At 33.7% G+C, this 21,648-nt stretch overlaps 2 protein-coding genes and 1 long non-coding RNA gene across 3 annotated transcripts; all 3 read left to right on the top strand.

Moving 5' to 3' along the window:
- Nucleotides 1-3,688: 3,688 nt before the first annotated feature.
- Nucleotides 3,689-4,788, top strand: LOC110913285. The gene is made up of 2 exons (XM_022158125.1): nucleotides 3,689-4,141; nucleotides 4,357-4,788. Exons 1-2 carry the CDS (start codon nucleotides 3,689-3,691, stop codon nucleotides 4,786-4,788), a joined length of 885 nt encoding a protein of 294 aa, XP_022013817.1.
- Nucleotides 4,789-17,154: 12,366 nt separating this feature from the next.
- Nucleotides 17,155-18,385, top strand: LOC110914784. The gene is made up of 4 exons (XR_002578590.2): nucleotides 17,155-17,336; nucleotides 17,949-17,977; nucleotides 18,075-18,129; nucleotides 18,257-18,385. It is a non-coding gene; the product is annotated as an uncharacterized LOC110914784 (long non-coding RNA).
- Nucleotides 18,386-18,915: 530 nt separating this feature from the next.
- LOC110914785 lies at nucleotides 18,916-19,543 on the top strand. Its single transcript, XM_022159507.2, has 2 exons — nucleotides 18,916-19,098; nucleotides 19,188-19,543. The coding sequence occupies exons 1-2, from the start codon at nucleotides 18,964-18,966 to the stop codon at nucleotides 19,467-19,469; spliced, it is 417 nt and encodes a 138-aa protein (XP_022015199.1). The 5' UTR covers nucleotides 18,916-18,963; the 3' UTR covers nucleotides 19,470-19,543.
- Nucleotides 19,544-21,648: the final 2,105 nt, after the last annotated feature.

The following is a 21,648-nucleotide window of genomic DNA, read 5'->3' as shown; positions in this document are numbered from 1 at the left end:
TGAGCATCTTTCGAGTTAAAGATGTGAGGGATTGTGTATGCGATTGAGAAAAACGGGCTTTGTGACATTAAAAGTCGTACGTTGAAAACTTAACGTAAGGTTGTTTGTGTTGTAGAAGTTCCAGGGTAATCCAAGTATGTAAATGATTGAGGCATTAGGATTATAACCCATTTTCATTTCAACCTTATTTTCCTTTTTATCTCCCCACCAAAAATCCCTTAGTTAATACCTTTGAGCCTAAACCTTTCTTTTCAAAACACACAAAATACAAATTTTGCAAGAATTACTCATCACCCAACCTTTTTATTTTTACACACTTTATTTTAGTAAAAAATCATTTCTTTTGAAATATATAAGAATGTGACTTAGTTATCTTGTGAATATTTTATGCTATAAAAAATTGCTAGTTGCTTGAAATAAACTAAGCAAATTTCTTGCTTATAAGTGTTTAGTTTGTATCTAAGTCGCAAACAAACAACTTTTCAAAAGAAAACCGATATTTTTACACCTTTAGCCACTTTTCAATAAAAATCCCAACCCCTAGCCAAAACCTACCCTTTTTAAAGTCCTCTTGATATTTACAAAGATTATGTCAAAAAGGAGGAGGTTTGATTACTTGTCAAGCATATGGTAGGGATACGTTCCATACCAGAACCGAGCGTTTCACTTACACATTTTTGGCCGAGTGTTGAGTGATCACTTGTGAGGTGTGTGAATTTGTATATAGCTTAATGAAATTTTAAAAAGGCATGTAATGCCTAAAAATATATATTTTTTTCTCAAAAAGAGTTCTAAATAAATGATGTCGAATAGGATTGTAAATAAAATAGAAACAAGAATGAAAAGAACTTGGATTCCCGACACTCTAAAACAAGACTCAAAACTTCTTCTCTACCTATTCCATTTGGGTGTGTAAGCAATATTAAAGAGTTTTGCTTGAGGACAAACAAAGATTCAAGTGTGAAGGTATTTGATATGCGCGAAATGCAATATAAAAATTATATCAAATAAGACATAAAATCAACATTTTTATATACTAATGTTGGAAAAACTGTGTTTTTTTGCATACTTTTGATTTTCAGTATTAAACGAGCTTAAATGTACAAAAGGAACAGATTAACGACAAAAACCTACATGAATACAAAAGTAGAGAACTTGACATGCCATGCCTACCCTCCACGCTTCACCCCAAGACCAAAATGACAAATCAGAAGACAAGCACGGGGTCGTGCCACCAAGGCATGGGGTCGTGCCCCACTACAGAGTCCATGAAGAAAAAGACAAACAGAAGCAGACAAGAGACACAGGGTCGTGTCCCATGGACACGAGACGTGGTCAACTCCCAGATATGCAAAATCTCCTATAGTACAACAAGTACAAGGCCACAGGGCTGTGCCTTCTGACACACGGGCCGTGTGTGCATACGGACTGACACAACTCATTAAATGAAGAAAGAGAATAAGAAGACACGGGGCCATGCCCCTCGGGTACGAGGCCATGTGAAAGGCCTGTTTCCAGCTATAAATAGGGATGTTCGGTTCATTTGCAAATCATCACTTGGAAAACCATTTCTCTCACACTTGTCAACACTCCACCACCACTATACCACCATTATCCGCCACATTCCTCCATCATCCATCTTTAGAGTGTGTGTAGTAGTCTCGGGATCCAAGATTGATTGTAAGAGTTTTTGTCAATAATGGTCATGCTTGGTTAATCTCTTACATCACTTGGTGAAGACAAATCATTTATGTATTACTTTTGATTTCCGAGCTTTGGTTTACTTTTTATTTGGGTATGTATTAATGACTTTAATAACTAGTTTTTTATATTGAAAGTGAACTTTATTCTATCATTTCTTCATGTTTTGTTGATTCACTCATTCGTGTCTTTATGGTCTATATAAAGCACGTTAACTACCTGGAAGGGGGATAGAAGGGTGGTTTAGGTAAAGTTCTTGCCTCGTTCAATGTATAGATCCTACAAGGACTTGATTCAAGCTTATTAGGACTTCTCTTGAGGCAGATAACATCAAATCGGGAGAAGTAAGAATAGCTTGAATCCCTTATAAATAAACTAATATTAAAACTTTAAACCGACCTTGTGGGACTATATCCCTAACTAAGACCAATATGGCCGAGGGTAGCGTTGCCTCCAGAAGAGGGACATGCCACAATTTGCATTAATAATTTACTTAATTATCTTTCAATATTCCGGCCTTGCGGGACTGTATCCCTATTGACTCACACCAACATGGCCGAGGGTGCGTTGCCTCTAAAAGAGGGACATGCCACTATAACTAAGATAATCTCATAGAAAACCCAAAGTGTGGAAATCATCAAAGGATACGTAAAATAAGAGTCGGAACAAAGTGATTCTATTTTGTCTATTGTTTCTTTTTAATATTTTAGTTTCTTTATAATTTTTAATTACTAAACATCTTTTCCTAAAAATTTGGTTAGATTAGACGTTAACTATATTACGGTATTAAAAGCTCATGTGTCATTGGACGACCTCGGTGTCTTACCATCACTATACTGCGCCAACGATGGGTGCACTTACCCTAGCGTATTGTAGAGAGTGATTGTGTATATCGTGTTTTATAAATTTAAAACTTGATAAATGAGTAAAATTGCTAAAAATATATCAAATTATACCCACGCTCGCACCACATCAGCAGCACACTGGACTAGGGTGACTTGAATGGGCATGGTCCCAAATCCTACATAAAGACACCCAGCTACTTTCAGAGCTCCTGCACGGACCCCAATTGCACGCACACGGTGATGACAACTATTGCAGGTACAAATAGTACAAGTGGCAGGGGCGTACAACCAATCAGCGTGCGACAGACTCTGCGCATACAATTTCCACGAGGATCAATCGCGCAGAAGACAAGAAGTACAAAAAGATAGTGATGTGTAGCCGATCAGAGTGCGATATTCACTACTCCACAATCTCCGCTCACAGCTAATGACAAACTCGACAACAAGTACACTCGGCATGCCACTTGGCATCAACCACAATGCACCAGTGTCCATTTACCTCTGTAAACACTATCTGTCATGCTGGAGGGGATATACCGAATATTCCTTGCTGGCGATGTCTGGCCCAAGGCCCATTAGCCCATCTCCTTCTCCACACTCGCCGGCTATAAATACCAACCTTTAACCAAAGGTATAAGGATCCGTTCCCGCTCACTCTCGCAATTAACACATACTTGCTTTAGTTCTTAAATCAATACTTATTCTCACACTGGAGGGTGGTTATAAGGAGAACCCCCATTTTTTCCTCCTTGATACGAGCTTACGGTGTTTACACTTGTACAAAACCATTTTTTTGGTGGTGTCAAATTCAATTTTTGGTGGTGGTTTAGAATACAAAGCACCAAATAACAAGATGACCATACTAAGGCCGAAGGGTGTGGGGGCGCTACCTCCGCCATGTCACCATCAATGGCGCCTAAGGGCACCACCACCCCATACCACCGTAATTAAAGACCAGGCGCCATAGGGTCTTCGCGAGTATGGTAACGGAACGAAATTGGGAGGATCGAGGTAGGTGGTCAACATATCCGTTGCCAACGTTCGTTTAAAAAAGTTTTTTTATTCAAATATAATTACAAACCTATCCCAAACTAAAACACACACCAATCACAACTAAAACACACACCAATCACAACTAAAAAATGTCATCCGATTCTTCGAGCTCTTCATCCGATAGTGTTCTTGACGATATGGTTATCGCAATTACGCAGGAGGCAATTAATTATTTGCGAGAAGAAGCCCAATTCTCTACATCGCGTACCAGACAACCGGCTCTTGAACGAGATCGGTTAGGTGCTCATGAATGTCTAGTGCAAGATTATTTTTGTGAAAATCCGTTGTACGATGATGGTCAGTTTAAGCGTAGGTTTCGTATGAGTCGTCGTATTTTTATTAAAATTTCTAATGATCTTGCGGGCGAATTCCCTTTTTTCATACAAAGAGAAAGTGCTAGTCACAAAGTTGGTTTCTCTGGAATACAAAAGTGTATAACAACAATTAGGCAACTAGCGTACGACACAGAGAGTGATGCGTGGGATGAATATTTAAGGATGTCATCAAGAATGTGTCGTGATTCTCTTGAAAATTCTGTGAAGGTAATTTTTATTCTTTATTCTTATTGTTATTATTTTTATTTAAATTCTTATTATTTTTTATTAACACTATTTTATTAGGTGTTATCTCTCTGTACGGGAGACGATATTTGAGGATGCCAACCGCCGCCGACGTTCCACTTTTACACGAGGCACATCAGCGCATACACGGGTTTCCTGGGATGTTGGGTAGTCTTGATTGCACGCACTGGGATTAGGCGGCATATCCAACCGCTTGGAAAGGGCAACACCATCGTAGTGACCACGATGGTCCTACCCTAATATTACAAGCGGTCGCTTCTCAAGATTTATGGATTTGGCAAGCGTACTTTGGCATGGCCGATGCGAACAATAACATCGCAGTTTTAGTGTCCTCGAATCTTTTCGACGATGTCGTAGACGGTGTTGCACCAGATACTTCATTCTATGCAAACGACGTGGAGTATAAGTATGGGTACCATCTCACAGACGGTATTTATCCCGAGTGGGCGACGTTGGTAAAAACTCTTTCGTGTCCAGATGATGAAAAAAAATTGCATTTCAAGAAAAAACAAGAGTCAACAAGAAAAGATATCGAGCGGGCTTTCGGTGTGTTAAAAAGAGATGGTCTATCATCGTCTAGCCATCGAGGATACTTGAAAATAAAATGAGAAACATCATGTATATGTGCATCATTTTGCATAACATGATATTGGAGGACTCGAGTAGAGTGTTTTGTGGAGAAAGTTATGATGAAAGTAACCGACCGACGAACCCAATACTAACATACACTGAAAAAGAAGCTATCCGATCGAAGGTACGAGAGAGGAACACACACCATAACCTTCGAGCTGATCTGATTGAGCACCTATGGTTTTATCGTGAACAAGGAGGAGACGACGAAGACGACGAGTGACTTTGTATTTTTTTATTTTAATTATGACATTGTATGTTTTTTATTTAAATTATGGCATTTTATTTATATTATTTCAATTATGGCAGTTTATTTTATTATTTAAATTATGAGTTATAAATTAGTATATCAAAATTAAATAGCTTTAAAATTTTAAAAAATAATAATTGGGTAATGATGATGGGGCTTTATCCCACACCCTGCAAGTTAAAGGAAGACGTTACAAAGCCCCCTGGCTGATGTGGATCCTAGGTGACGTTGACGTGTCCTGATAAAGCCCCTAGGGGCTCCATCCCACACCCTCCAGCCTAACAAATAAACACACCACCAAAAAAATAGATTACAAAGCACCATTAACTGCTTAGAAGTTATACAACACCATTAAATTGATTTTTTGAGGGTGAAGTTGTTAATAGCACCATTAAATTGATTTTTTGTGGGTGAAGTTGTTAATAGCACCATTAAATTGATTTTTTGAGTGTGAAGTTGTTAATAGCACCAACAAAGTGAATCAATCAAAACATTTTGTTAGGCATCACATGGATCATAATCCTACGGTTTTCAATTGCTCTCATCCTATTCAATCAACAGATCCAATTAAGCCTCCAAAAACACAACCTTTTACCCACATATATAGAGATACAATGTTAAAATCAAAATCTTTTTTAGAGAGAGAAAAATGTTGAGGAGCAAAGAATCACCGGAAAGTTTTCCAAAACGACTTCCACAATATCAAGAAACCGGCGATGTTGCGTAAAGCGTATCAATAGCCTTATCTACGAAGAGACGCAAGATTTTTGAAGATCTTTCTTGATGATTTTATGCGTGATGCCATCAAATACACCGAAAATACTCGTCGGAAAACTATTACGGCGATGGACGTCATTTATGCTTTGAAGTGTCAAGGATGTACAATTATACACTATGTTGATTTGGTTTGATTGTATGTGTTTAAATTGTTATTTTAGGAAATGGCTTTATAGAAATCATGTTTGTATCTCGGTCTTTGTAGCTTTCCATGAACATGTAATTTTATTTCATTATGCTTGTATATTTTATACATTTTTGTTTGTATAGTTTTTTGTTTTATTTGTCTTTATATTAGATCTTGGATGTTTTATAAATAAAATAAAACTAAAAAACATTTGTTCAAATAATGTATATTTTTACGAACCAGCGCCAATAACCTTTTTATATTTTATTTTTTTTAAATATAAAGATAACCCAAGTGAACCAATCAAAGCAGTGTCAAAATTTTTTGATATCCTAGTAGCGGATTAAATGGTGGTAAATACATATTGACACGTGTTAGAGACTTATGGTTTCTATCATTGATTTTTTGGTGGTGTGTTTAGAGATTTAATGGTGGACTAATTTGGTTTCTATTATTGATTTTTTGGTGATGTGCATAGAGATTTAATGGTGCTCTTATTAAGCACCACCAACAAATCCCATTATTTGGTGGTATATTTGTTGGTGATATCTCAAAAAGGTATAAATCCTAGCCTCAAAAAGTTGCTTTTGTACTAGTGTTATTGTGTTGCATATTAGAAAAGATTAATGATTAACCCGTTGAGACTACTTCCTTGGTTTTAACCCCGCACATAAGAACATGTGTAGTGGTAGTGGGTTATAATGCCTCTACCATGGGGCATTATCCGACACGTGGCGTCCTAGTCATCGATGGGGCATTATAGCGAAAGTGGCGTAGTGGGGCATTATGCCAATAACCCCCATTCAATCATTTCACAATCATTTCACAATTATTTATTTTAATTTAAAACATAAAAAACTTCATTAATTTAAAAAAAATTACATTACTTGAAATAAAAATAAAATAAAAACAGAAAATAAAAAAAAACAGAAAAAAAACCGAAACAGAAAAAAAAATAAACTTAACAAAAAATAACATGATCTAGAGTCCATATTTTTCTCTAATTTTTTGGCGACGCATTTGCGCAAGGATCAACGCATCGCCTTGTATGTGGTCGATAGGTTTGGACAAAAACTCAATATCCTTTTCCATTTGCCTCGCCTCTTGCATCTCGTTAAATTTTTTGGTTTCAGCCACTCGTTCCTTCATAATCTCATAACGTTGGTGGCCGAGGTCGCGAATGTCTTGGAGACGACGGTTCATCTCCTCGAAATCTTCCTTTAACTCGAGATCGGAAGACGATTCGACCGTTTTTTTCCCAGTTCCCTTTCTTCTACCGGTGGGTCGGACCAACTCTTCTTGAATTCCCTCGTCAACGTCCACCGCCTCATTTAAATCAACATTGCGGGCATCCGATGTCGGAGTTGACGAGTCAACGGAGGATGATGTTTTTGACCTTTTAGCCCGACGTCTACTACTAGACGTCATTGGATTAACTACCGCCCACTTTGGACTTTTTCGTAGTAGCTCCCAACACTTATAGTACGTGAACGGGCATTTTGTCCTCTCGAACTCCTCCAAAGTCTTCGTTAAAACCCCGACGTCACCTTCACCGCTTGGGCGATTATCGTAGTTTCGTTGGAAGACTTCTTGGAACGCATGACACTTGTTGTTGATGTCGGTCCATTTGCTAGAAATGGCATCTTGGTCCCGATGTTCGCCTTGACCCCACGTGCTAAAGAAGAGTGCACGAACCCTATCCCAAAAAACCGGGCCCGTTTGCAAGTTTGCTACAAATAAAAAAAATTATAAGTTGTATGTTAAAAAATAAAGTAACAAAATAAGTAAAATAATATATATATAAAATGGTTACCGGTATCTTCGTCCTCCGAAATGTCGAGCCACGCCCGAGTCAACGTGAATTCCTCTTCCTTCGTCCATTTAATGATATTTTTTGTACGCCGTGGTGCGTCTTTTTCCTTCTTCTTATGCGACCTTTTGCCGCGTTTCGATGGTTCTTGCACCGGTTCGGGTTGCGTCTCCGGCACGACTTCGACATCGGGTTCGGGTTGTGACGGTTGAGACCCGCCGGCTTGACCATAGCCGAAAGTGGGAGGAACAAACGGAGGGGCGCCACTCAAGTAAGCCGCGTACGTTAAAAAACTCGGGTCCATGTCTTGAAGGTTATACGGGGTTTGCGGTTGGGTTGTGTTCGGGTTCGTGGGTCTTGCGGGGACACCAAAAGGGGGGCGGTATGGATGCATGATTGTATAAAAAATAGGAGGAAGTGGGTTTTTTTTTATAAAAATTAGAAGAAAGTGGGAGAGAAAGTAGGAGAGAAAGTGGGTTTTTTATAAAAAAGGTGAGAATGTGGGGTAATATATATATAGTGGGTAATATTTTAAATTAAAAAAAAATAATAAATAATATGACCGTTGTCAACGGTCAAAAAGTGGGCCCCCTCTCATTTTAAGCGTTTTAATTAAAACGCCGGACCAAAATTTTTTTGAAAATAACGCCCTATAACGCCGGGTATAGTGGCTTATGGGGCGTTATAGGGCGTTTTATTTGAAAATTTAAAAAAAAAAACGCCCTACTACGGACGGACTAATACAAGCGGTGTTTCTTTAGTCTAGCAGTAAACTAAAAAGCAAAAAAACATTACTAATATCTTTGTAATCTATGATGATGATTAACAAATATTGTTGAAGACGATATTGTTGAAAGGAATTGTTAGGTGTCTACAATCTATACAGATAATAAAGTAAACCAATGTGTGACACGTGTCATTCATTGGATGCACTTATTTTTGGATTTTCCCACCTTTCTTTCATATTTATTTTCTAATAGTTTATCTTCTAATTTGTAGATAATATTAAATAGAAAAATGTTTATCTGATAATTATAACCCTTTGAAATTTGAAAAGGGTTTCACGCTTTTTTGGATTTTATTAAAATTCATGACTATATTATATAATTATAAGTTTGAATATATATGTCAAAATTAAAATTATTCTTCAAAAATTCAGTAACATCCATAGTCTATATATACATTTAGAAAAATGTTAATAAATTGCAAATAATACTAAAATAGAAAAATGTTAATTGAATACAAAATATATATATATATATATAGGATATCATTAAATGTATATTGATTACTTTAATGAGTATACACATGCATGGGCGGTGATAAGGGTGTGCGGGGAGGACCACCGCACAGGATCTGTGATTTCGAGGGGCACGTGTTTTTTATAAAAAAAAAAAACCCGATATCTATGTTAATTTTTTTTAAAATAGCATACCAAACATGCTCTTAGTGAGCCCAATACCCATTGGCATTAGCTTTAGGGCATGTTTGGCTAAGAGCATTCTCATCCAAACCATCAAAATATGTGAGGGGTAGTTTTTATATTATAAAGGGTATAAAAAATAGTTGTGAGTGGAGGAGAGAGAAAATGTTATTGTACATCTGTATATTTGGGGGGGACACTGTTCACCTAGTATAATTTTTTTAATATATATTGAAAGTGATTGTGAGTGAAGTAGAGAGAAAAATGTAATGATAATATTATTTAATTGAAAAGGAGAGAGAAAAAGCATTTGTTTTTAGTGAAAATATATTGATATAGGAGTTGTTTTTTAGTGGAATATATGTATAATTTGATGGATTGGATGAGAATGCTCTAAGCTTTCTGAAAAAATTTATTGACTTATTGGCTTTTTGAAAAATCATAATCTACAAAATGATGTTTGACAATATGGGTGTATGTGAGAGGAAAAAACCAATAAGTCAATAAGTCACTCTATACTGACTTTTCCAAAACCTCAATAAGTCTATAAGTTGTTTCAAAAAACATAACCAAACATGCTCTTACTAAGCCCAATACCCATTTTATTTTAAAATTATATAATAATATTAAAACATTACGAAAGAACATATTTTTCGAGCTAAAACAAGGTAAATGAATTCTTACAGACGACTCTGTACACATGTATGAGATTTTTTTACTATTATTATTAGTTTCATTATTTATCAAATATATATAAATGTCTCGGTCTTTGATTTGCATTTACAAGAAATATTTATTATATAGTTTAAATTGTTCAATCCGTGTAACACACGGGAACTAACCTAGTTCCTTTTAATAAGAAAACTAATTTAACTTTACCTGATTTGCTTTAAATTTGATTGTGCTACTTTATCTCTTCTATATATTTACGGATGTATATTTGCGGATGCCTGAGTTTGAGCTAAACCGAACTTTAGCTTGAGTTTGTTTAATTTATGAGAGCTTGAGCTTGGATCAGTTTGAACTTTGTTTCCTAAGCTCCAGCTCGACTTATGAGTAGATTTTGAAGCTCGAGCTCGTTTATAATTTATTAATTAATTTATATTTATATTTTATACTTATTTTTTATATATTTTTATAAAGCATAATGTATATAATATAAAAAAAATTAGTTATTTTATGAGAAATATATAAATTATAGGTTTGTTAAGGCTTGCGAGCCGGCTCAAACTTGATGAGTGAATCTGAGGCTCAATTAGTAAACAAGCTTTAATTTAAGCTCGGGCTCGAACTCATTTAAGATAGGCTTGTTTTAAGTTTGTTTTTTAGCCAATTTCGAGTAGTTCGTGAGTAGCTTCACTATTTGACTCATTTGCACCCTTATCTTTTTATCTTCGAATTTTCATAACTAATTAGTTATGAGATATTTGTTTGAAATAATATAGATTTGTTTGGTACTTAGTAGGAGTGCCTCACAATTAATGTACAACTAGGATTGCGATCCGTCGCAATGCGGCGAGGATTCTTTAGTTATAACTAAGTCGATCTAGGACTCGCACATTATGTTAAACCTGTCAAACGGGGAAAAATAGACGATGTAAAAACGTTCACCCACGCACGCACGTTGCATCGTGTTAACTCGCAAAATTTAGAACGAAACGTAAAAACGTTAAATCAAAGACTCACGTTGCGGTGTGTTTAGTCGCAAAATTTAGAACCAAGCATAAAGCGAAAAATTTGCGGAAAATGAAAGCTATAAAGGACCAAAGTTGAAAGTAAAAAAAGTTATGAGGATAGATTGCAAAAGATAAAAAGTTTTGGGTTAAAAGTAAAAAAAATTTGTTTTGGGTTAAAAGTAATTTATGAAATACTTTTGGGTGAAAAGTAAAAAAAAATCATTTTTTTGGAAAACCCCCAAAGCCAACGTTACGGCAACCATATGCATAACCATTTTTTCTTTAAAAACCCTCCAAAGCACACCCCGCGTTGCGGCGGAGCGTAAAACGGTGTCGAATAGTACTAATGTCACACAATCGTCATCGACCGCCAACACTGACTCGACCTAGGATATGCGTGTTGCGACGAACTTGTTAAACATGAAAAAATAGAGGTAAAAACATTGAACCACACATGCACGTTGTGTCGTATTAACTCGAAAAATTTAGAACTATACGTAAAATGAAAATTTGCGAAAGACGAAAAGTATAAGTGACAAAAGTTGTGAAGCTAAATTGCAAATAATGAAAAGTTTTGGGTTAAAGTTAAAAAAACAAATTATGTAGGGTTAAAATTGCAAAAGGTAAAAACCTTTGGATTAAAAGTAAAAAATCAATTTTTTTTTTGAAAAATGCCCAAACCACAATGTACAACTCATGCATATATAACTTGCTAATTTATATATGGTATAATGTACATGGTGTGGAACTCCAACATTGTGTATAGGAGTGCCTCATATGTAATTTCGATTTAATATAACATTTTTCCACAAAAGCTATTACGTACGTTTTTAAGTATTATGTAAGTTTATAATAATAAGTTACAAGTAATTGCGTATATTGTAAATGTAAACAAAGTTAGCATACAAACAAAAGAGGGTGAATTTTGTCTGTAAAAAACAAGAAACAAATGGTGGTCCTGGAATAAAATGAAATTTAATTAGGGCCGGCTTAACTATTTTGGTGGCTTAAGACGAAGTAAAAACTCGTAGCCTTTTTTCAAAAAAAAAGAAAAAAATGAAAAAAAAAAGAAAACCGCAAAATAAACTATAATGTTTATTGTTGGTGGAGTTAAAAGTTTTTTTTATTTTTATATATTTTTTGTATGTGTAAAGATACTTTCACAGAACACGCTAAACACATATTTTAACTAGGGCTAAGGGTTTCAAAAACTAGCATCATATATCACAAACTTCAATTAGGCAATTAGGAAATTAGGGCTAATATCACAGAGTTTAATCGGGAAATTAGCAACTTGAGAAATAGTGATTAGTGTACCTTAATTTTCAATCGAACGTCTTCAATTTCGTCACCAATTGTCTCAACGACTCAGCCCTTTCAATCTTGTCACCAATTCGATTAAGATTTCAGAGATTTAGAAGCCTTCTAATTCGAATAGAATGAATGATGATTTGCTGCATAGAAATAATAGCAAAATACAGAACAATTTTCGAAATCTGAACTCATATGACAAAAACTGAATCAACCCATCTTATTTAAAGGTCATGACTCTTTAATATCACCGTTGTAGATGATGATTGATGTAGATTTACAAGCAACTGTTTCAATTCTCCATCTCCCTCTATTAGTGGCATATTGTAGGCAATGACTTCTCTTCCGTATCTTGTAAATCCCAACTGCCGCCAACAACACATTGATACCTACGACCTATTCGTCTATTTCATATTTCCATATGCAGCGCCCTTTTTGGTACAAATTAAATCCATCTTCGCACGCCCATATATGCAGCGCCTTTTTTATAGACATCAAATCCATCTTCGCATGCCCATATCATATATATATATATATATATATATATATATATATATATATATATATATATATATATTATTTTAAAATCTGGAGGCCCTATAGATTTGGTGGCCCAAAGCTCAAGCCTCAAAATACTTGTGTTTAAGCCGACCCTGAATTTAACACTTCCTTATTGAACAAAATGTCCAAAGTTGCAAACCTAACCATATTCCTTCTTGAAATGGAGGTGACATGTAGGCCGGCCCTGAGAATTCGTGTACCCTGTTCGAGCTCGAAAATATGTGCCCTTAGACCTTTATGAAATTGGGTATTGGGCTCACTAAAGGTCTAAACCTAATGCCAAAGGGGTTAATAACTAGTCTAAACCATAAGCCTATGTTGGTGTTTGTATGGGTGTACCCTATTAAAAAATATTTTACATATACATATCGGGTTTTTTTTTATAAAAAAACGTGCCCCTCGAAATATCGGGCCCTGGCCGGTGGTCCTCCCCGCCCACCCCTAGGGCCGGCCTTGCATGTAGGGTTCTTTGATAAGAAAATGTCCATGCAAATCATGATATTAGGTCACAAAATAATATGCCACTATCCTACCTCGTTTAACAGATTTAGATCTCTCTTATTTAAGTGGTTTTCCATTTCTAGCCAAACATAACACTCCAACCCAAAAGGAATTAACGTGTCATCTTTATAAACAAGGTTATGGTAATAAATCTCAAACATTCAATTATGCAAGTCTTTATAATTCTCAAAGGTTATGGTAACAATCAACATCATTAGTCTCATAAGCATCTTGATCTCCCTTTTCCTTTGTAGTTGCTCCTAGAATACACTTCTATTTATAGCTTTTTAAATATAACTTTGGGTAGCTACCAAGGAGAAAAAAGTAAAAGAGTGACATATAAGTTTAACTGACACAAGATAATCATACAAATGCAAAAATGGAAAGTTGATCAAGATAACGAAATTACGAAAGACAATTCACAATTTAAGCTCATAGTTGTATAACAAGTTATCTTTTCGAAAACCTTAATCTAGTAAAACTTTTGTTCTAATACTTTTAAAAAGGTGTTTTTTACAAATTCAGCTAATAGAATATAACAAAACATTTCATGAAGTATTTTGGATGGTTTTAAAAAAATGTTAAATTACACTTTTTGTCCTTTATATATTATATAAGATATGAAACGTGACCTTTATAAAAATAATTACAGATTATGTTAAAAAACACCATGTTAATTAACATTTTATTCCTTTTAACTTAACTGAGTTAATTATATTAGTTAGGTTAAATCTAATCAATTATCTTAGTTAGGTTAAATCTAGGTAGGGCCGTAGGGGCAATATTATCCTTTCACATACCATACAGGACACAAAGTGTAATACACTTAGTTAGTTATCGTTAATTCATTTTTGTTTTTTAGTTAATATTAAAATTATAAAACTAAAAGTTTAATTATTTATTATTAATTCACACACACACACACACACACACATATATATATATATATATATAGTGAAAATGTAAAATACAATATCCATTAACGTACAATACGTACGATATAGTGAAATCGCATGTTATAAAAAAGCATGTTGGAAATCGCATGTTGGTTTTTTTTTATGAAATCGAATGTTTTCTTTTTGTAACAATTTCGTATGTTGGTAAATATGATGAAATCGCATGTTGTTATATAAAGCAATTTCGCATGTTGGTTTTTCAGCATAAATCGCATGTTCAAAATTAAATTCGCATCAGATCGAACGGCTGAGATGAGCGCGTATATATTGTACGATAAGAGATATTGTACGTTAACCTAACTATATATATAGGGATGGGGTAAAATAGGAACCAATTTTAGATGCGAGAACTGTAGGAACCATTATCCACCCTAGGTCTCTCATGTATAATTGGTTGAGATTGATTGTTTAAGTTTGATTTGTCTTATGGTGATTTTACTGATTAAAAAAATAAATAGTACAAGAATGGTATTTTGCAAAATTTGACTTGTGTACTATTCATGTAAACTTGTCAAAATGACAATCAAACATCATAGAGTACATTACTCTTCATGTCAACATCAATTACGTTTATCTATTTAAAAAAAGAATTAATTATAACACATGATTTTTTCTACAAAAAATTACACTAAATGTATAAAAAGAAAGCTTCTTCAATCTCTGATCTTGATCTTTATTTTTTGTTCGTTATCCTCGTCATTTGAATGTAAAAGCCCCAACACCTACAAAAATTAAAGAAAAAAACAGAGCGTTTACACTCCACAGACGTTTAGAGGAGCTCGGGCCGACGATCAGGTGGTAAAAAATATATTTTTATCGTGTGTAATAAAAAAACATTTTTTTACATAAAAAGAATTAATTATAACACATGATTTTTTCTACAAAAAATTACACTAAATGTATAAAAAGAAAGCGTCTTCAATCTCTGATCTTGATCTTTATTTTTTGTTCGTTATCCTCGTCATTTGAACGTAAAAGCCCCAACACCTACAAAAATTAAAGAAAAAAACAGAGCGTTTACACTCCACAGACGTTTAGAGGAGCTCGGGCCGACGATCAGGTGGTAAAAAATATATTTTTATCGTGTGTAATAAAAAAACATTTTTTTACATTCGACACCGTGCGCGATTTTTTTTACATTCGACACCGTGCATGAATTTTTTTTCATTCGACAACGTAGGAGAAATAATTTTTCAAACGTATGTAAAAACTAAACATTTACGTGTGTCGTTTTTACATACGTTTGAAAAAATAGATTTACGCGTGACGTTTAGAGGAGCTCGGACCGACGATCAGGGGAGTAAAAAAAACCTTTTTTTCTTCATTCAATACTGTGCGCAAAAAAAATATTTTACATTCGACAACTTACGTAAAAACATTTTTCAAACGTTCGTAAAAACTATTTTACGCCTTCCGTTTTTTACATACGTTTGAAAATTAGATTTACGCGTGACGTTTAGAGGAGCTCGGTCGGCGATCAGGGGCGTAAAAAAACCTTTTTTACCCACGTTGTCAAAATATTTTTTTATTTATTTTTTTACATAGTGGTGTTCTCTTACTCAGTTCTTGTAAATGTTTACGCACTTTGCCAGACTTTTTTTACGCACGTTGTCAAAACCTTTTTACGTACATTGTCAAAACTTTTTTTACGCACGTTGTCGAATATTTTTATAAAAAGTTGTAGTGCAAAGTAATCAAATGTTAACGAATAAAATAGAAATTCTCAATAAACATATAAGACAAATACAGCTTGCATTTTATAAAGAACATTATGTCAGAATTAGGGAAAAGAGAGCAAAAAGAAATAGATATCATTTTCAATAATTTTGTATTTTCTAATAAACATATAAGACAAATATAGCTAGCATTTTATAAAGAACATTATATCATGATTATGGAAAATAGAGCAAAAAGAAATAGATATCATTTTCGATATTTTTGTATTTTCTAAATTACGTAATACTTTTGGTGTTTAAATTTAAAACCTAAGCTATTTTTCTCAATTTCAAATATAAAAAGTATAAAAGAGATAAAAGGAAAGAGATAATGTTATATCTCTATATATATATAAATGAGAAGTGATTTGGGCTAGGTGGCATTGAATTTGGGGCATTTTTGCTGATGTGGCAACCTCATTTTTGGTGTTTAGGAGGGAATTAACAAAAGCAATAGCCTTTCTCGATATGAACAAAATTGGACGCGGGATCCGGATTGTTGTGGTTCGGGTTTTCCATTTCCGAGTTGACCCAATGCATAATTTCGGATCCTTTATAAAGTTTTTCATTTTCTTATCTCTCATCATACCTACCTCAACTTTACCTTCTTCTCTCAACCTCAAGAACATTCAATCGGTTATCTTCTCACCTTCTTTACGAAAATTACTTCAAGATCAAAGGTAAAAACGCTAAATTGAATATAAATATTTGTTATATACATTATGAATGAAGATCTGACTTTGATTGTATGTTATTAATTTATATACATAGTTATCTTTTAAAACATTGTTTCTGCTTCTGTCAACTATGATTTGGTCTGATTCTTGAGGATCCGATCATAAATCTTGAATATGTTTGTTTTCACTTTGTTGTTTATGTAGGATTCATATTTATTCTGATGGATTGAACATGCTTAGTGTTGTTAAATAAAAACCTAAATCTAGATCAGATGTTTTGCTTGATTGTTTATGATTGTTTCTTCTTTCTAAATTAATAATTCCGTCAAAACAATCGGAATACTGAAATTGTCAACGAACAGATGTTAGATCAAACCACCTAATTTGTTTTTGTATATTTTTCCGTTATTTTTTTTAATTAACAATAATCTGTGTTAAAAATTATTGAATTTTGGTTTAAATATGATTAAATGTAATTAATTGTCTGTTTATATAATTGGTCAATGTTTCTATAATTAATTTCATATTAACATATTATTTACTTCCTTTTGCAGTTATGGTTCCAATCAACTCTTCAACTTCTCTCCAATCTTATTCCAAGAATACCATCGGTTTCTATAAGTTCAATGAATTTATTAAGTGGATCTACATATATATATGGGTTGACGTTCTTCTATCCATACCATCTATATCTACAATTCATTGAATCCATTCCTCAAGTTCACATATCGCTTTACAATCTGTAAGTTTTTTTTTTAAATTAATTCTTTAGTTTTTATTCATGTGTTATTTGCTTTTATGTTATGTGTTAAATGTATTTTGATGTTTATTTAACCCTAATTCCCTTTGGAATGTAACATTTTTTAGATTTATCTTTAATTTTTGGTATTTAACGTTATTTACACTAAACCCTGTATCCGATAGAAATCAATGTCTGTCTTTACTTTTTATATGAGTTGATTTCTAATCAGTTATATTTCATTATGTTTTTTAATGATGGGAATGTCATTCCAGATCCTTAATCCCATTAGCATTGATTTTCATGTTGATCTAACGGCGATTTTTGATGCTTACTATTTCGTAAGATTTTGTTTATATGATTTTTTTCAGTCTGATGGACTTTTTAGGCTTATGTTATACATGCGATGATACTTATTGTCATATAAATTTATATTATTTGTTCAGTAATATATATTTTTTTTCATTTTTAACTTTATCTATATTTGATCATAGTATACTAGGTTATATTATACTGCGGTAATTTGTTTATAGTAATGTCAATGCAAATCATTTTCTAAAATAATCTTTAACTACATCTGACGTGCTTTGTTTATGTAACCTTTTATTTATGTAGGTATTTCATATGGCTGAAAGTTCATCAAGGTATGTCATTTTTAGAATCTGTCTTTTGTTTTAATTTTTTTTTATCATGCTAACCTTAACATAAGAGATTTGATTAACATCGTAATCTTTAAATCAGTTTCAGGGGACCCTGCTTCTGTAGGCACATGAATAAAGCAGACGAGTTTATTATGGTAAATGACAACTTAATAAATATTTTTTTTTTATTTTCTCTATCTTCTTATTAAGTACAGACTTTTATTATTGTATTGTTTATATTTTTTTCCCTATAATAATAAATCAATTTCTTTTTTTTATTAGTGCATTCCAGATGCCGCTGTGTGTAAACTATGGGGTGTATATAAATGTCCTACGAATGTTGATATACACACAGAAGATGGCCGAGTATTTAATGTTGGATTAAGCGCTGCTAAAGGAAAAATATTCTTTTTTCATGGTTGGTCCAAAGTTGTAGAACATTTATGACTAACCATAGGTTGTTTGGTATTATTTAATCCTATAGATTCTACTACCTTTAAGTTAACATATTTTCTTGATGGGGTTAGTAATAGCACTTTTTGGACGTATCTGCTCCCTACATCATCTCAATTTTATGTAAGATAAGTTATATATAGAGATTTCATACTCTATTGATGTATTACTTTAGTTATATGTAATTTACTTTTTGCTGATTATTTTTTATCCTTCCAACAGGTCATTCCTGAATGTATCCTTCCAAAACACTATGATTATTCGTCAAATGATGTAATCTCTACTGTAGTTACAGAAAACAACACGTTTGACGTTCTCATTGAAACATCTGACGGAAACGTAGGTTTTTCCGTTGGTATTGATGTAATTGTTAGTCAGTTACAGCTGAAGGATGGTTGTTTTCTATTTTTTACAAAATCATTTGGTAATTTTTTCCATTTAAAAGTTTGTGGGAAAAACGGTATTGAAATGAATTTTCCGGATTTAGAGGTCGACGAGGTAAGTTACATATTTGTACGCCATTGAATATTTTATGCATGTTTATTTTAATTCAGTTCTATATATTAAATTTTCAGACTGACGTTGCACCTATCGATGCTGAAGATGATGTTTATGAAGTATTACCTGGTGGTGTTCGTCATTTTGTTCGTACGGCTGGTGATCGTTATTTTGTAAGTTATATAAACTTTATATGTTTCTTTCTAAACACTGTTATTTTGGTTTCATAATTTTAATTAATTTTTTTTGTACAACAATACAGAGGATTCCCGATCCTGTTTCACGTATGGCTAGACTTGATGAAGGTTTAAGAGATATCACCGTTAGACTTAATCATCTGGATCCGCCAAAGCAATTTACTCACGGTACCAGACGTGAAAGGAAAAGCGATGGATCTGGATGGCGATATGCTTTAACCAGTTGGAAGAAGTTTATGAAAGCTGCTGGAATTAAGGTCCGTGACAGGGTTTATTATTCTTTTGATGAAAATGACCAGGTTTTGAGTGTTGATCTGGTTGTACCTTACGTTAGGCTTAGTCATTAGAGATAAAACAATTATGTCATGATTTTTGGCTTCCATATGTTACTTTTTAAGTTTTTATATGGTTTTTATGGTTATTGACATTTGTTTTGGTTTTCAATTTTATGTTTTTATATTTTTTCATATATTAACTGTTATTTTAAACAATCAATTTTGTCATCATTTTCAAAATCTATTGTATATGTTTAACAGTTAATGGTCAATTGTCACAATTAAAAAATCATTGACAGATTCTAATGAAGTTAATAATTTATTAAAAAATGAAAGTAAACACACTTTTTTCTTAAACATTCAAATAAATTTAACATTAGTTAAACTAATATTTATCCCATTTTTAATGAATATTGTATATCTCTATATACATAAAACTATGATTGTCAGATTTAAACTTGGATTATGCCTTCGAAATGATACAAAATAAGTTTTTGTCAACTATATTTAACATAAATAACCAATTAGTTATATTTCTTATTATATTATAAATTCAACTTTCAATATATATCTATAGAGATGATACAATACAATACAATATAACCTTCATTTTCTTATTATGTATTTTCAAAAAAATTTAAAATCTTATACCGAAATCCAGTGTATATAATTAACATGTATAGTTTCCATTTATGCAAATTTTCATAAATGTTAATTACCTATATCGATTTATAAATTATTTTGTTTCCTTATTTATTGTATTTTAAAAAAGATGTTTATTTTGTGTTGGTGCACTTGTGTCTGTACTTTGTCTGTATTAGGTCTGTATGTAAACGATGTCCTTGGTAGTCTGTAAGTTGACCAAGTCAACCATCCTCCGGATTGACTTGGCCAACAGTTGGAATATGTTTGATATGTTTGTCTGGATCGAAGGATAACCTCGAAGGATACTGTTGATCCTTCGAGGTGCTCGAAAGATATGCTTCGAATGGTAGACCTCGAAGGATCATCCTTCGAGGTCCCTGCTTATCCTTCGAAAGCATTGTTTCCGAAAGATGATCCTTCGGACCATCTTTCGAATCCTTCGAGCAGACCTGCTGAGCTGGGTATATATACCCATGCATGTGTTGAGTGTGAAGTAGTTCTGCCATTTTACACATCCGAGAGATAGAGAGCTTTGAGAGCATTCTGTCCAGAACTCACACACACACACTTTGAGAGTTTATAGAACATTTCTGTAAACATTGAGCTTGTAACCGAACCCTCATTGCATTAATACAAGTTGTGTTAATCGGTGAACTTGTGTGTTTGTTTCTCTACTTGCTACTAACTCGGTTTGCTTGCTAGCTTGGATTCCGCACTCGCTAGTAGGTTTGTATAACAAGGTTTAGGTTCGTAATCCTCCGCGAAAAGGGACCTACAAGTGGTATCAGAGCTAAGGCTCTTAACCTTGTTTAAAACCGGGTTTTTACAAGTTTTGGTGTGTTGAAACACTTGGTTTTGCACCTGTTTTTACTTAGTTTCTTGCACTTTCTTTGAGTAAAAACGTGTCTAAACTAACCGGGAGTGTTTAAAGTGGGGTTGGGTAACTTGAAAAATTGTTTTAAGTGATTTTGAATTTTCCGGCTATATTCCGGTTCAAAATTCCGGTGACTGGTGTTGAAGATAAGATTGTCATTTTTGGCAAACTTTTTTTGGCAAACTTTCAAAGTTGGTGGTGATAGGACAGCCTGCACATACCATCTTGCCGAAAGTTGACCTACCAACCTGTCACCTTTTCACCAACCTTTCACATCAGATCAGTTTGTGTCAGAAGTCTCGAAGGATATCTTTCGATACCGAAAGATCATCTTTCGATCAAGAAAGGGTCGAAAGATTACTATCCTTCGATTCATCTTTCAAAGTTTGAATTATATCCTTCGAGAAAGGAATCTTTTCGAAAGACTAGTGTCCGAAAGATTAGGATCCTTCGTATTGGTGAATCTTTCGAGATCTGTTGTTCGAAAGATAAGGATTTAACACGAAAGATAAGGATCTTTCAAAAGGGAATCTTTCGTGTTCTTGAGTCTTTCGAGATCATTGTTCGAGAGTCAACAGTAATCTTTCGAGTACTGTTGATCCTTCGAACAAGGTTATATCTTTCGATTGTGGTCTGCTTATTGTTAACAAGTTTCTGTGATTTCAGATCTTTCGACCAGGATCTTTCGGTTGTGTTATCTTTCGGATCATTCTAACTTAGCATTTATATTGC

The sequence above is a fragment of the Helianthus annuus genome, chromosome 6 (genome assembly GCF_002127325.2).
Source record: "Helianthus annuus cultivar XRQ/B chromosome 6, HanXRQr2.0-SUNRISE, whole genome shotgun sequence".
NCBI lineage: Eukaryota > Viridiplantae > Streptophyta > Magnoliopsida > Asterales > Asteraceae > Helianthus > Helianthus annuus.
Note: the sequence above shows the minus strand (reverse complement) of the source record. Positions and strands in the feature narration are given on the sequence as shown.

Excerpts from the sequence above, each read along its gene's own strand:
- LOC110913285 (XM_022158125.1), top strand. The coding sequence starts at position 3,689 with ATGTCATCCGATTCTTCGAGCTCTTCATCCGATAGTGTTCTTGACGAT. Across the intron at positions 4,142-4,356 it reads CTCTTGAAAATTCTGTGAAG|GCGGCATATCCAACCGCTTG; the intron begins GTAATTTTTATT and ends CACTGGGATTAG.
- LOC110914785 (XM_022159507.2), top strand. The coding sequence starts at position 18,964 with ATGTTTATTTTAATTCAGTTCTATATATTAAATTTTCAGACTGACGTT. Across the intron at positions 19,099-19,187 it reads CGGCTGGTGATCGTTATTTT|AGGATTCCCGATCCTGTTTC; the intron begins GTAAGTTATATA and ends ACAACAATACAG.